We start from the raw sequence: 16102 nt of genomic DNA on the forward strand, positions 1-16102 counted from the left end.
TAGGAAAGTGATTAAATCAAAATCATGTGGGTTGTTAAAGATTATTTGGTTGTTTGGGGTCTCCTAGGATACCTAGTTGTTTTTCCACCAACCCACACATCCTCTACATTCCTAATAAAGCCTTTGGAATCTGCTGAGCTTTTTAAGGCTCTCAACATTCTCTATGACTTCACCATATCATTAAAAATCTAAAGTTATTTAGCATAATTTAATAGTATTAGCAAGATGTGTGTCCGTATCCAAGGATATAAACTTGTTTGTTGTGACAACCGCCTAAACACTCCAAAAGGCCACTCAAAGAAAAATACATACCAGGTCAAATTTTCAGTAGTTTTATTGAAAAATGCCTCTTTTGTTTCAGAAATAAATAATATAAGGCAGTGAAATTCACAATCTGCAGTTAAAATATAAAAGCAGCAATTCTATGTTCATAGTCTTGCAAACATTTTCCAACTGCTTTTGATAACTAAGAAACATTATGTTCTGAAAAAAAAAGTTCATACTAAATATACAACACAAACATGCAATTCTGTCTCGGCAGAATAATCTGCAATTTGGCATAAATGTTAGTGTGTCTAAAACAAGGAGGTTTAAGGCAATATGGAACTGTATCCAGTTGATACAATAATTTCAGCTACATGGCTTAAGGTTTGTGGTTGTTAAAGGAGATGTATAAGAGCATTCTATGCCCTAATGTAGAACAGAAGATAGAAGAGGAAGATAAATAATTGCAATGGAGTTGTTTTTTCCCTCCGTTTTGGTTTGAGGAGGGGAATTACTTGAATCGTGGTGTAATTGAATTGCAAAAAAAGTTTTGTAAAAGATGAACTGCCTTCTCGAAATATACAGTAGTCCTGGGGTTCCAGGACTTACTGCTTAACCTAAGAGTTTCACTGAGGCTGCCCTTTGTGCTAACTAAAGGCACAAGGCACGTTCTCTTCTTGCAACTTTGGGGCAAAGTATTTTGCAAGCATTTCAAGGGCAAAGGCAAAAATGTCTACAAGACTGCGTGCAGCGAGCTAGGTTTCCTGCAGAAACAAGGTTCTCTACAATCAGAAAGCGTACTCTTGGATGAAGCAACGCCGGAAGACACATCGCAGATAAGACGTACACCTCTCTGTCTGACCTGTAAATGAAAATCCCAACACCTCCCCCACAGCGTGGCTGCGCTGCGCGCGGTTTCAGGTTCACTGCCCAGGGCCGCGGGGCAGGGCGCGCCGCCAGCGCGCGTGGGGAGGATCCTCGTCGCCAGGCTCGTCGGCGCCGTAGTCCTCGTACTCGTCAGCCGTCCGCTCGGGCTCCACCGGCACGATGAAGGGCTCCCGCTCGGGCAGGTAGGCCCCGCCCTCGGGCACGTACGGCTCTGTCCGATTCAACATTACAGTTATGGCATGATTTGGAAGGCACACACACAGCAAAAGCTAAATCATCACCCGAGGTGATGGCAATCCAGTCTTATCTCATAGCTATAAATAGAGAAGTTACAATGTCCTGATTACGTCCATTTGCTGAGAGAATTTGCTGATGATCAAATAATGAAATGGCACTTTTTTTTTTAACCTTCAAGGATCCAGCGGTAAATACAATCATTGCACAAATACCTGGGAAGGGTCAGAGGCTGGGCCAAATAACTGTAAACCCAGAAACCTAGGTAGGATTTTCGCAACTGTGCAGGAGTTCAAACTCCTCAATTCAAAGAACAATTTGGAAAGATGAGGAGATAAGGGAAGGTTTTATTGGCTCCTAGAAACTGAACGCTGGAGGTGAGAATCAACTATCACCAGGTAATATACAGTACATGACATATTCTGTGGCTGTCTCTCCCACAGAGTGAATTACAGTCGGTGGGTGAGGAACACCAGTGACGACAGTTAAACAGGAAGAAGAAAAAGTGGCTATAAAACTTTGGTTTGAAAATTGCAATTACAAAACCCAAATGAGAGTACACGTACAAAAAATAATAATAGTAAGACACATGCCCTGAATCAGACACATCGCTAACAAGCAAGAGATGAGGAGATTCCATTCGGTGTTATTCCGGCATAGAGCAAGCAGCAGGCTTGGATGCAGAAGCTTATTGTAGAATTGTTAAGTGATTTTAGTGGACAGGATCACATACAAATCATTTACAAGCCACAATTAGTTTATTATTTACATAAGACATTTCCCTTTAACCAGGTTAATTGTTTTTCTCCAAATGGCATAATCTCCGCTGGTTAGTAGTTTTATTATGCGCCTCTTTCACAACTGAGGCTCCTCATGGTTGTGTGTTTGAACTTTTTTTTTTTAATAATACTTTTCTATATTATTACTGAAATGCATCAGGCTTATAAACTAACACCACTGCTTTTGTCTCATTCAAGTTAGTATAAAGAGTCTCCACCCTCCTTTATGATGTCCACCTGGTTCTTTAACCATATATCTGTGGTGAAATTTCCATACAGACTCATTTCCTAATAAGCACGTGCGCAAACATCTCAGAAACAGGATTTTCATGTATTCAAACTGTAAGCAGCACTGGCGACTTAGAAAATTTGTTAGCCGGAACCTGAAACAGGTCAAAGATGATAGTTTTTAAAAGTTGAATTACTATGCAAAAAATATATATACACATCCATCTAAGTATGTAATGGTTAAAATATATATATATATATATATCCATATATTTCCAGTTATTCACACATACCATAAGGCAGAGGTAATTAAAATTTATTTTATAAAGAATTAAATTATAATTTTGTGAATGAGCTGCATGAGAAATTTATATTAAAATTACTACTTTTGGTCATATATAAGTATGCACATAAATATATAGATATATAGATATTTAGATATCAACTACTCATGCACTATTTGCTAGTAGCCAACCATATCAAACAGCAGTATCATTTTTAAAACTTGCAAGATGCTCGAGGGTGCGCTGATGAAAAGGTCACCTCTGACCACAGCATGAGTTTCTTATTCCCAGATCAGCATATCTCCCTTGTCTCCACACTCCCCAAAATCAGGCGTAAGACACCTGGCCTCTGTAATTGTCAGACACTAGATATGCACTACCAACTCTTTAAAAGAAAAAAATTAAGTCTCAGATTTTAGGAACATTAATTCTATGGACAGGATGAGACAGTGTATTATTTTCAGTTGTCTGCACCATGTCAGCAAAAAGTTTGCCTCAACATCAGATTCCCAAAACAATTTTTTAGTATGTATTCTTGATATTCTATAATTATATTCACAAATCTCTCTTCCCAATCTTTAGGTTTTAAAAAAAAAAAGTCATGTTATAGCATTCTTTGAACTCCCAGAAGAAGTAAGGAGAGATTTATGATGTGATTGGGTAAATGTAGAAATATAGGAAGGAAGAGCAAATAACCATTTGACCCCTAACAGTGAAGTCATGTTTTATGCTTTGAGAGAGAACAACATTACTGCATAATCAAAACACACAACTGAAAGAGTTTATATCTTCAAAAAAAGCCTCAAATCAACCTTCCTTCAATCCTAGGGAACTTCATTTCCATAAAGGTTCTAAATTCAGGTGAATTTGGGTTCCTACAATGGCAACAACATACCTGGATAGCCTTGCCCATTGTATGGGATGCTGGCACACTGGGATGAATCACAGTATCCAGGAGGACCTGGGGGGCCTCGGATACCTGAGTTTCCAGGACGACCTGGGGGGCCAGGAGGACCTCTTGAACCTGTGGACCCTGGTGGACCCGTTCTGGATTCTCCTTGTGGACCTAGTATGGGGTTAAAACAGAGATTTCCCCTCTTGTCAAATACATCTCCTGAGGCAGTCCACAATTCTTCCACACCACCACTGCCTCAAGACTACATGATGCACTAGTGTATGGTAAGAAAATATTTCCTTAAGAAATCACCAGTATGAACCAAAGTGTGAAACTTTCTTACCAGTGATCCATCAAGAGTTAATGACAGAAATACAACTACTTTAACGATTGTATCCAAAGAAAACTGACTTACCAAGAATTAAGCCAAACTAAAGATCCCAGTGAGTTCCCTGGATGGTTCCCACTCTTACAGAGATAAAACTATCTGAAGGAAATGGTTATATTAGCCGTGTTAGACTGGAGTCACTAACTAACATGGGAGTGCCTGCCCCACACCTCCAGACTATGTAAAGTAATGTTATTTCTGGATCAAGTTATACGTATTTATGGTTAACACAAATGTAAAGATTTAACCACTAGGGCTGACCTTGGTTACAGGGTCTCATGGACCTTATAATGAAGAAAAACAAGAAGTCATTTTCAATCTAGTAAATGAAATGCATAAAACAACTGGACAACTATTCTTTCTTTCTAAAACATCAATAAAGAAACTGTGAATGAAATCTTGCAATGTGTCAGGATTTTTAGTGAGAATATGTTTTCTCAGCCGCTAGCAACATCTTGAAGAATACTAGAAGAAACAGGAAATAACACCATCCTTAAAGGCTATGTGGCCAAACAAAACAAATGGGAATTCCATAAAAAAGAAAACAGTAACCCTCTGTGTCATTAAAACCCATACCCTCATATATTAAAGTTACAGTGAGTGCTTAATATAACACATTCAAACATTTTTTTTTTTTTGAACAAAGAGAACATAAAAATGAGCAGGTTTATACAGGTTGAACTTCTTGCTAAAATATATTCACAATGACAGGCCTGCCTGAAGCTAACAGGATGAGATTGTGAATCTCTTAGGGTTGTATACTCTCAGTATTTATGCTGTTTACTTATTTGGTTTACTACCAAACGTACCTGGGGGGCCAGGCAGCCCTCGAGGTCCCGGAGATCCAATACCCCTTTCACCCTTCTCTCCCGGCAAACCTAAGGGAGGACAGAAAGAGAACAGGGAGAAAATTATCTGGAAACATGTAGTTTTCATCTTAACTGATAATACTTAATTCAAGTAATTCACTTCTTTTAGTGAAAGCAAAAACTAATTTTTCACAGAAGTTCACTCTTTAAGCCAAATTCTTTCTAGACATTTGGGTAATTCCAGATTCATGGCCAAGAAACAAATCTGGCTACAAGTCAGGGGGAAAATTATTTGAAGAAAACAAACATGTCTATTATATATTTTTTTTAGAAATAGTAATTAAGAACAGGAATCTTGACTACATAGTTACAACTCATTCAGACACATCTTAAAGGTAGCTCTTTAATAGCTCTATTGCATAGCATCCAAACCGTTAGAATTATAGAAGTATCTAAATTTTCCCCAGAATATTAACTGCTGCTTTGACAAAAGGGAACACCCAGCATCCCAAAACATCTGGAATTAAATAATTCTATTTTTCTTCTTTTCCTTCAATGACACTTATCTACCATGAAATTAAAGCCAAACAAACACGTAAGACCAGTGCCAAGCCCTGAACAAAGGAACTAAAAGAATTTGGATCTAAAACTGTAAGGCTGCTTAAGTACATTCTAAGTACATTCAATGTACATTAAGCACATTGCTAGTCACAATAATTAATATTTTAGCGTCTGAGTGAGTTTGCCAAAATAGTTTTTCCCATCAACAATAACAACAAACAATCAGAACATAGCATTATCTTTACTGAGATCTCCTGACAAAATCCTCCCATGTTCTAAGATACGGATCTCTATGGCCTGCGGCTGCCTAAAGAAAATAACGGGTTCGTGGACACACAGTTTTTCTGGGGCTGTCCAAACAAGAATAATTAAAGCAGTTTGCCAAGTTCGGCCTTCCACGTGCTTTTCAACCTGACCCAGATCCCCCACTTGCAAATTCCTTTCTTTAGCCCTGCACAGCGGCCAGAGATGCCCACCTCGTTCACCCGGGGGCCCCTGCATCCCTGGTGTGCCAGGGAAGCCTGGTCGCCCCCCAGGTCCCGGTTCTCCTCTGGCTCCTGCACTGCCAGGAGGGCCTGGGGGACCCGGTGGGCCTGGTTGGTTGCGATTGGAGTGATAATCATTTGGAATCTGATTCAGCATCTGATTGAATCTGCTCATCTGACCTACAAACAGAAATAAGACTTGTTAGTAAGAAACCTAGTAGGGAAGGGATGAGATGGCGAAACTCTTCTCTTAGTGTCTAGCGAAATCCATCTCTATTCCTCCCCCTCCAGGACACATTCTAATTAGAAGCCTAAAAATAAAATAAAACACTCCAGTCATCTAGGACAAAATGATTCCTGATAAACATGTGTCTCCACAAAAATACTGACCAGTAAGCCACAGCATTACTATAAACGTAAAAGAACTGTAAAAGTTTGATATGGCTCTGATATAAAGCCCTGTGGTTTACCAGATGATGTCATTCAAAAGAGAACCTTTCTTGAATTAAGCAATTTTTTGTGTGCATGTACCTAGAATGATAATCAGGCTTTAGTGTAAATTGGAATCGCGTATAGGATACATTGAAAAATACAGATCTCTGGGCCTCATCTCCAAAGACAATAATTCACTATGTTTAGGGTGTGGCCCAGGAACACTCATTGTTAACGAGCAATATAGGTGATTTATGCAGGTTTCCCTCAGGATCACACTTCAAGAAACACTGTTAAGAATTCTGAAATAGCAAACCCTGAGTTTAAAGCCATGCTGTTTGTAGGCACTGAGCTTTATTACTTAATAGGCTTCATAAAATAAGAAGAAAGAGTCTGTGAAAAATAAGGAGGCAATAAAAAGGTCACCACCAATATGTACTTTCTATGATCAAATTAATCTTGATGGGCCCCCTTCCTTAAAGTCATAGAATAATTTAAAGTTTATAACTTTACAGGCTCTGGGCTGATGGCTCAGAGCCTGGAGCCTGTTTCCGATTCTGTGTCTCCCTCTCTCTGCCCCTCCCCCGTTCATGCTGTGTCTCTCTCTGTCCCAAAAATAAATAAAAAACGTTGAAAAAAAAAAATAAAGTTTATAACTTTAAAAATCCAGTGTTTGCTGCTTCTACGTGTATCCTGATGAAGATCAGTAAAAATCCTAACAAGGAAATTGAAAAGCCCTTTCAAAATATGATTCTGTATCAGATTAAGTATAGGATAATAGGCTATTATTTTACTTTGGGTTCTTGTCTTATCTTAATGACAGTCATTAACATATGACTAGTTTTAACCGACCAGATACAAAACCAAGAATGTATAAAAATAAGAGACCATCACAATGAAATAGAAACATATATCTTAGAAATGCTGTGACTCAAACTCTGCATTTTCCTGCAACAAATTTAAAAAGCATTCATACATTAAAAATAAAAGAAATTTTACCACTTATCAATTGTTCACAGACTTGTCTTGCAACTGCTCGCATCATGTTCTGGGAAGCAATGTCTCCCTTGTTGATCAAATCAATGAGAATCATTAGCATATTATTTCTATAGTTTCAGACTTCAATGTTTAACACACAAAATAAAAAAGTAAATCAGATTTTAAGAAATACATACTCTATCGCCCTTCTCTCCTTTCAATCCAGATGGACCCTGAAATACAGGAATTTCGTAGATTAGAAACTGACAAACACTATCTAAAATGATTCACGAACAGACATGATGATGAAAGAGAGCAAGGTCTGCTTTCTAACAGGTTAGCAAAATGACACTTCATATTTATATCCATCTTACTTGCATTTTGCTTGTCTGTAAAAAGGAATCTTTCTGTCCTTGTCTCTCATAGAAGCACGTATCCTCCAAATTAGTGCTGAGATGTGAATTTTATGATTACACATTTAGAAATTATGTAGTCTGCATGCATTTATGATGCCATTCGCAATATAAGCCTGGAACTAAAATGCAGATGAGAAATTGCCCTTGGTACCATTATTCTTTCCTTTACATCACCATGGCTGGGTAGCTCAGATTGTTTCTGTAGATTGTCCATGAGGTTAATCTTGGTTCAGTTCTAGTAAGAACCAGTGGGAATTGAATCAATTTCCTAACTAAATATATATCTCTAACTTCTTGCAATTATTTTGTGTGTGTGTGTGTGCACTGAGTATAAAAGGAACCATGTGTCTCTCTTACTAAAGTGGTCCCACATCTAAACGCAGCCACAGAATATTTGTCCCTACTCTGTCAAGCCTCTCACTGGCCATGAGAGGATCTTGAAAAAAGTTTTCTATAGTGCCAGAAGGTTTTATTTTTCCATAATGTGTTTCTAGGCTGCCAATTGCTATCATGAAAGGAACATCTAAACCATTGACAAACCCACTGCTCACGTAATGTCCCAAACCGAACCACCTTTTACAGTCCCTAAGAATTTTGCCTAAAGAACTCCAATATCTTCCTCACTGCTCTTTCTGTTTTCCCATTCTTCCTCTCTAGAGTCTATTTTCCACACAGAAGCCAGAGTGATATCTTTAAAAGGAAAATAAGATTAGGTCACTCTTTTAGCTCTAAGTGCCCACCATACTTAGCACGAAATAAGAATTACATATCTTGGGCTAGATGGTCCACACAATCACCTTGTCAAGCTCTCTGGTCTTGCCTGCTACTCTTCTTCCCCTCAACTCCCTTCAGTTCAGGTACACAGGCCTCTCTGTGGTTCCTTTCATATGCCAGACTCATTCTTCAATCATTCTTCACTTGAGGCTTTTGTTCATACCTGGATCTTCTTCCCACAGATTTTCAAACAGCTCTCCCTCCATCCACTCCAGTGTCACCTCCTACGACAGGCTCCCTGACCACTATATCTAAAATAGCCACCTTCTCACTATCACAATTACTCCCTTGGCCCTCAACTCTGCTTCTTTTTCTTCACATCACTCAACACTGCTAAAAACTATATTGTTTATGTACACGTTTTGGTCTATATCCCCCACTAGAATTCCCATGAGGGCCAGGACTTTGTCTTGTTTACTGTTGTATCCCCAGACCCCAGAACACAAGAACATGTACTAGCACATTTAGTCACTAAACAAAAAGGTTTTGAGTCAATGATAAAAAATATTCCACAAGAAGTTCCTTGAAACATCCGCCCTACAGCATCATGTGTTACAAGTTAGCGAGAAGATACCAACTGCTTACAAGAGCTAATGATATAAGCCAACAGCCAAGCTCTCTGCTAAGACCTTTCTATACCCATCTGCTAGTTTTAGTTTTAGAAATTAAAGGTAAGTTAGAAAAGAGAAGAAAAGGAGGAACAATTTTCTACTTTAGAAGGATGAGGAAAATAAAGGGGAAAAAGAAGGTAGGGAAGGTCCAAAAAATGTTACCAAATGATAAGAAGAAACTGGAGTTTGGTTCTCCCTTTGCCAAAACTCTACACTCCCTTTGCCAAAATTCTACACTCTTACAGAAACGCTACTGTTACTTAGTTTGGAGCCTTCTGTAAATTGCAAGGAATTTCTGTTTTGTTTTGTTTTACATTTACTGCTACTTTGAGATTGTTCCTGGTGTGTGTGGTTTTTTTTAATTTACTGCCACTGTGAGATTGTTCTAGTATATATGATTTGTAGAAATCATCTTTATTGCCAGTATCTAGAGATCACATTTCAAGTAAAGGAAGCAGAAATTTCTTTTAGGTTTCTAGTTCCAGCCATCAATTACATCTGGTATATTCTTATGTAAGACTCCATTTCAGTAATACTCCAATGAAATAGAATTGTGAATGGGTAGAAAAGTTCCATGTGCTTTTAACTGCTCTTGTGAAGTTCCTGCTATGATTCACTGAGGAAAAGAGAGTAATAAATTCATGTGCTAGGGTATACACAGATTGTAAAATATATCAGGGGTCCTTTCATCTTAATGCTGCTTGCTTAATTTTATGTAAACGTAGAAGGCAGGCCGTGTCACATAAAGATTCTACCCTAAGTTTCTTTGACATTAGACAGTTTTTAAACTTGGGTTTATATAATTTGGACAATACTTAAAAAAAGAGTTCCGTCCCGAGAACAGCCCTGATAGATTAGTGTCATTGCTAACAGTTGGACTTACTTATCTTGGAGATAAATTTTTATGTTTTAAAATTCATTTCAGACAAATAAACTGCTTAAAATAAATTCACACTTCACACATACAAATAAGAAAAAGGTTGTAAAGAAGAATATGATGCTCAATGGTCATTAAAAATACTTCTGGATTGGCAATTTTAGAACTTCAAATTCAGTTTTGGAGGTACCAACGTGGAAATGCCAGATATGCACAATGCCATTATTTTAACCAGGCCATCTGACCAAAAGGAAGTTAAACTGTATGTGAATTGCAACAGGACAGTATAAAAAAGTAAAATAGCAGATCAGAGAAATCCTTTTAATCCTAGGACTACTGTCTAGCAGCCTTGATGAAAGAGAAATGACCAAATGCATGGCCGGCTGACACTCATCAAGGGTTAACATCTATAAACTACAAATGAAGGCACCACGCACCATCATGTATTTTTCTATCTTAAGCAGCATACCGCTCCTAAATAAAAGAATCGTTCTGCTGACCCAGCTTTGAGTGTTTATACAGTGCAGAAATATGTGTCTTGGCTCAAAATCCCATTCTCCTTTTAAAGAAACCCTATGACCACAGTTTTCATCCCAGAATATTATAACTCAGAAAGAAAAACTTTAGAACTGGTACCAAGTTAAATCCATGGGTTTCGCATAGTTTCAACAAATGCTTCAAACACATTACAGCAGAGATAACATAAATACGCCAAAGCCTTGGCAACATCCTCATTATTTATGGCCACAGAGAAATGACTCCAGACATGCAATCTGTCCACTTACTGGTCTGCCATGGTCTCCAGGTTTTCCTGGTTTCCCACTAGGTCCTGTGACTCCTGGAGAGCCTGGGCTTCCCTGAAATACACAGGCCGAGAAAGGGAATGATGCGATGAAAGAAAAAGCCCATCTAAAGTAAACTAACAAATATGGCCAGCTCTAAAAGCCTGTAACAGAAACAGCATACAATAGAGAGAGTAAAACCAAATTTTAAGATAGCACGAAAGAAAAAATTTTGAAAATTCTCAATATTTATGGTGTGTATAGTTCTAAAATACATTTTAAGACCACTTGAAAAATATATAGATACATATAATCAGTTTCACAATTCATAGACTGCGATTCTCATAAATTGGTTACAAAATGAATTTGCAGAAAGCAATCCCTATTTTTTTAGTTCATTTCTATTACAAAACCGGGAAACCCCTCAAAAGACAGTAGTGAAAACTTTGGTTGGGGAAGAAATTAAGAAAGTAGCTGTTTCTATGCTAAATCAGGTACCACCGTGGCACAGTCTTCCCTTGTTGCTGGGAGTCTTGGTCTCAGCCTAGAAATTCACTATTTCGTTGGTGCCTTCTCTAAACTTCCACTTTTTTCTGTCATCTCAGCACCCTTCACCTCCTCCAAACCATAGCTTTTAACACAGTTTCAAAAATCTTAGCCATATTTTAGTAGAATATATATAATATCTACTAACCAATACTTTATGTTCTAAAGCCTAAAATTTCCTTAAAATTGATCATCAAATTCTGTAAAACAAATAATCCTTTACTTCATCAATTATGCAAATATTAAGCTCTGTAGTAAGTATTTAAAATACAAGTTTACTATACATTTAAACTCTCCACGGGGCGCCTGGGTGGCGCAGTCGGTTAAGCGTCCGACTTCAGCCAGGTCACGATCTCGCGGTCCGTGAGTTCGAGCCCCGCGTCAGGCTCTGGGCTGATGGCTCAGAGCCTGGAGCCTGTTTCCGATTCTGTGTCTCCCTCTCTCTCTGCCCCTCCCCCGTTCATGCTCTGTCTCTCTCTGTCCCAAAAATAAATAAAAAACGTTGAAAAAAAAATTAAAAAAAAAAAAACTCTCCTTTACCTGAGAACATATATAATGTTGAATGTTCATTAAACATCAATAATTAACATTTTTTAACATATGCCCTCATGTCTTCATATCCTGCCATAAGACATGAAGATCATCCATCACTTCAGACAAGTTAATTATGATGTCACCTGGATGCAGGCATATAGATGCCACTCTCAAAATCACTAGCTTTGGTGTTTTCCCCAAAAGATCTTAATTAGAAGATCTAGGGTAAATTTACTTCCTCAGAATGACTGATAGTGTTCAATAATAAATGCCCTTAAAACTGAAATGTCACACACCATAGCTTATCAAAATTTTAGAATAGGAAGTAACCAGTAAGGTCTTAAAACCCCACCACTCGATGTGGGGCTGGAAGGAACTGGGGCACTAGCCAACTAGTGGTCAAGTCACTTAGGAGTATTTTTCTATTTTTCAAATGTAACTTGATTAAACAGACTCTGTATTTTAACACATCTGTTTTCTCCAGACCATTTTGATTTAGGAAAATAAAACAAACAGCTCCCTTGACAGTGCACCCCATAGTACAGATAGAATGTGCCTCAAAAGCCAGGTTACTGGGCTTTTCCCTAGCAAATGGGGGTAGGGATTTTGGGGTGGGGAGACAAAAATGTAACCCATTCAGTTCTTACCGGTGGCCCAGGGGGTCCCCTGGGTCCCATTGCACCATCTTTTCCAGTAAAGCCCTATTGTAAACATAAAATTAATTATGAATTAGTTAAATAATGACCAAGTGAAAAGGAAAGATGCTAAAGAGACTGGTAAGAGTGAAGGGTGAAGTATTTAACCCAGCTGCAAGTAATCTTTCAGTACAAAAACAAATATACCCCCAAAATGCTTCCCAATTTAAGCTTTGCCTTTGCTGATCATTTTAAGAGTCAAACTAGTCTTCTCCAAAGAAGGAGACTCCTTTCATAAAGATGCTAACTTTTGCTTTTGTGAGACTGTAAGGAAGCCTAAAGGAAGACTAACTTCTCTACTGAAAAAGTCAGTGTCCACAAACTGGTCCAGAAAGAATCAAAGTGGGATGAAAAGAAATGTTGCTGAGAAGAGCAACATAAAAGCTGAAGGAGAGGCCAACCACCTGATTCAAAACTGTCCCGTTTCCTAAGCAATGGCCAGCCAGTTAGGGAAGGACTTCCCATGTCCCCACTGCTGGTGAACTTCTCTCCACCACCCCAGAAAAGAGTGAAGTTGTCTTGACTGCCTTCCACGCGAAAGAAAGGAAATCCTCAGTCTTCAGCTAATTTTTTAGTGGTTTGCTGCTCCTCATCTTGCATGAAAGACCAGATCCGCACAAGTGTCAGGTTGACTGGGAAGAGAGATGTGCCCCAGGAGCACCGCGCGTTGCTGCGCAGGCTTGCTCGTTGGCTCTCACGACCTGCCTCCATGCGGTGCCAAATGACCTCTGCCTCGCATGAGTCACTCTGCTACCCAGTTAGCATTCATCCCAACAGAGAGATCCCTGAAATTCAGCAGAGGATTTCTGAGTCAGGTCTTTTTTATAGCTCTTGCATTCCTCTGTCAAAGGAGATTTTTGTCTCATTTTCTGCAGGGAGTAAGAGTGATAATTTCATCCATATTCTTGGATTCTAACAAAAATCAAGAGCCTTTGGATAACTGCCTGGTCTAAGTATCCATGCTTCTATTGGTTTTATAACAGAGGAAGTTTAAATTATTTCCTTAAAATTGTGTTAGAAATATTCCACCACCACTACTCTCCGATTTTTTTCTCCAGAAACTTATACAGATAAAGATTTCAGAATGTTTTCTGGGAGCCCCAGGTCTGCTTCACAAAAAACAGACTCCAAGTTCACCTGATGTAACATCAACATTGCTTCTGAGAGCCACTTAAGAAACAAAAATGCTCTGGTGGTATTGCTTAGACAGTTTGAATTGCACGTCTTCCATCTAAATTTCTCCAGCGTCTAAGACACTCTTTTGTTTATTTGTTTAGGTGAGTATTATATTTCTGAATAATTCTCCTTCCTAAGAACTTCCTGATCAACCATTTTCTCTTTTTTCCCCCAGCTTTACTGAAGTATAATTGACAAATAAAAGTTGTACATATTTGCAATGTACCTGTTTCGATATGCGTATACATGGTGAAATGATTACCACAACCAAGATAATTGACATACACATCACCTCACATAGTTCTCATTTTTTGAGTGTGGTGAGAACATTTAAAGATCTACTCTATTTGCAAATTTCAGGTACACTATATAGTATTATTAACTATAGTCACCATGCTGTACATTAGATCTCCAAAGATCATTCATCCTGCATAACAACTCCAACATAGCCTTTTTGTAGCCTTTTTCCAGTATCTCTCCATATCCCCCTCGCCCCTTACCCTTGGCAACCACCATTCTACTAGTTGCCTCCATGAGTTCAACTTTTTTTAGATCCCATACATAAGTGAGATCATGCAGTATTTACCTTTCTGTGTTTGGCTTATTTCACTTACACTAAGGTCCCCCAGGTTCAAGTTTCATCCGTGTTGTTGCAAATGACAGGATTTCCTTCTTTCTTAAGGCTGAGCATTTTATACATATAAAGTGTCCATCTATGAACACTTAGATCTGATCAACCATTTTCTTTTAGAAGAGACATATATCTAAGTTGGGGTGAAGAAGAGCTTATCCTAATGTCCTCAGGTCTAACTGAGCCGTCTGCATAACTTTGTGATAAATTTTATTTTTTTTTTCTCCATTCTCAAAGCGGCAGTGACTTTCAAAGCTGCTTTCCTCTAGGTGAGGTTGGATGAGAAGACCTATGGTTGTTTTCATAGGTGCACATGTATTAGATACCTATTCATGTGGTTCTTTTGTTTATCTCTAGTGGTCCCCAAAGCTGTGCCTCATTTTGAAAATCATCTATGCTGAAGACAACCCATGTATCCAATTCCTACCAACTCCATCTTGGTAACAAGTCTTCCTGTCTCACTGTGGTCTTTGGGCTTGCTCTTCTGACCTTTCTTCTCTTCTCTTCCAACACAGAATTCAGGTTTCTTTTCCTTCCTTCCTTCCTTCCTTCCTTCCTTCCTTCCTTCCTTCCTTCCTTCTTCTTTCTTTCCAGCCCAGATGCCTATACCAAAGTCTATCTAACTTTCCAAAGTTTATGTTCTATCAGCTGTGCGCCCTGTTTTCAGCATTAGTGATAGGGAACTAGGGAGTAGGTAGGTGAACAAGGCTGAGGGTAAAGAGGGGAATGATTTCCTGAGAAGCTTCCTCACTCTCAAGCTGGGAGATCTGGGTGGCCTCACCACAAAGTTGGAGTCACAGATTGGAGTTTGAAAGTGAAAAAGCAAAAAAGCATAGAATCTTCCCACTCCCTCATTTTTCTTGAAACAGTGATGGTGTCAATGGCTACCTGTCCCCAGTTCAGGAAAAGCCTTTTGATGGGACATCCCTGGCAACCCATCATGTCTGCACGAAGCCCACACTGGGTGGCCATGATGGGCCCAACAAGACTTTTGTAACAACAGCACCAAGTGAGTCAGTCCATCATCACTTCTTGATTGCAGTGTCTTTGGTTTTGCTTTCTAATTGAATAGACTGACTTGTCACCTCTGCAATCTCACTACTGTCCTTTATTGTAAAATAATTCTTCATTAATAGGTAACAATGTGATATCATTGCCAACATCATCATAGCCTGCCTGAGAAAACTTACTCTATCTCCTGGAGGTCCCATTGGTCCCGGTGGGCCAGGTAATCCTGGGGTTCCCTACACAAAAGAAAACAAACAAGTGAAATGCTATAATATACTTCCTATATGGGAAAACATACTTTTTGTTCTTCAAAATGCTTGAAAAAAATTCAGGGGGCTCTGAAAAGAAGCAGAAAACCAGGACCAAGCCCAGTGCCAGCCATATAGTGGATGATCATCAGTATGCCCACACTTGAATTGAACAGCACAAATTTGACAACTAAAACTAGGGTGTGAAATGGAAATAATGCAATGCACATAGCCTGGCTTCTGCTTTGCTGCCTCCTCTGGGTTCACCTTTTGAGGCACTACAAGGGCAACTTTTCAAACAGCACCTGACAAGTAAAAAAAGAGGTAGCTTCAAGAACAACTCACGGTCCGGCCGGGAAGTCCTGGCTCTCCAGCATCACCTTTCATCCCTTGGCGACCCTACAGCAGCAATGGGAAAACAGTCTTCAGGCATTTTACAGAGATGAAGTGAAAAGGGGAGACAGGAGTCACTTCTGAAATCTCCATCACTTCATAAATAAAATGTAAACACATTTGGAAGGTAGACAAATAAATCATTTTTCGGATTGATGCTCACTTTTTAAGCTATAAATGCTGTGT

At 38.9% G+C, this 16102-nt stretch overlaps 1 protein-coding gene across 5 annotated transcripts in view; it reads right to left on the minus strand.

Moving 5' to 3' along the window:
- Positions 1–1060: 1060 nt before the first annotated feature.
- COL12A1 (collagen type XII alpha 1 chain) overlaps positions 1061–16102 on the minus strand; it is a 117077-nt gene continuing 102035 nt past the window's right edge. For 4 of the 5 annotated variants that reach the window (XM_058734492.1, XM_058734493.1, XM_058734491.1 and 1 more), the window contains 10 exons: positions 15869–15922; positions 15458–15511; positions 12413–12466; positions 10689–10760; positions 7423–7458; positions 7247–7313; positions 5807–5995; positions 4770–4838; positions 3573–3743; positions 1061–1363 (listed from right to left, as the gene is read on the minus strand). In XM_058734492.1, coding sequence (XP_058590475.1) covers positions 1188–1363; positions 3573–3743; positions 4770–4838; positions 5807–5995; positions 7247–7313; positions 7423–7458; positions 10689–10760; positions 12413–12466; positions 15458–15511; positions 15869–15922 — 942 coding nt within the window. In that variant the 3' untranslated portion in view covers positions 1061–1187. Of the gene's footprint in view, positions 2549–3572; positions 3744–4769; positions 4839–5806; positions 5996–7246; positions 7314–7422; positions 7459–10688; positions 10761–12412; positions 12467–15457; positions 15512–15868; positions 15923–16102 lie in introns of all 5 variants that reach the window. The other variant, XM_058734494.1, reaches the window with a different exon arrangement.

The sequence above is a fragment of the Neofelis nebulosa genome, chromosome 6 (assembly GCF_028018385.1).
Source record: "Neofelis nebulosa isolate mNeoNeb1 chromosome 6, mNeoNeb1.pri, whole genome shotgun sequence".
In the NCBI taxonomy this organism is placed as follows: domain Eukaryota; kingdom Metazoa; phylum Chordata; class Mammalia; order Carnivora; family Felidae; genus Neofelis; species Neofelis nebulosa.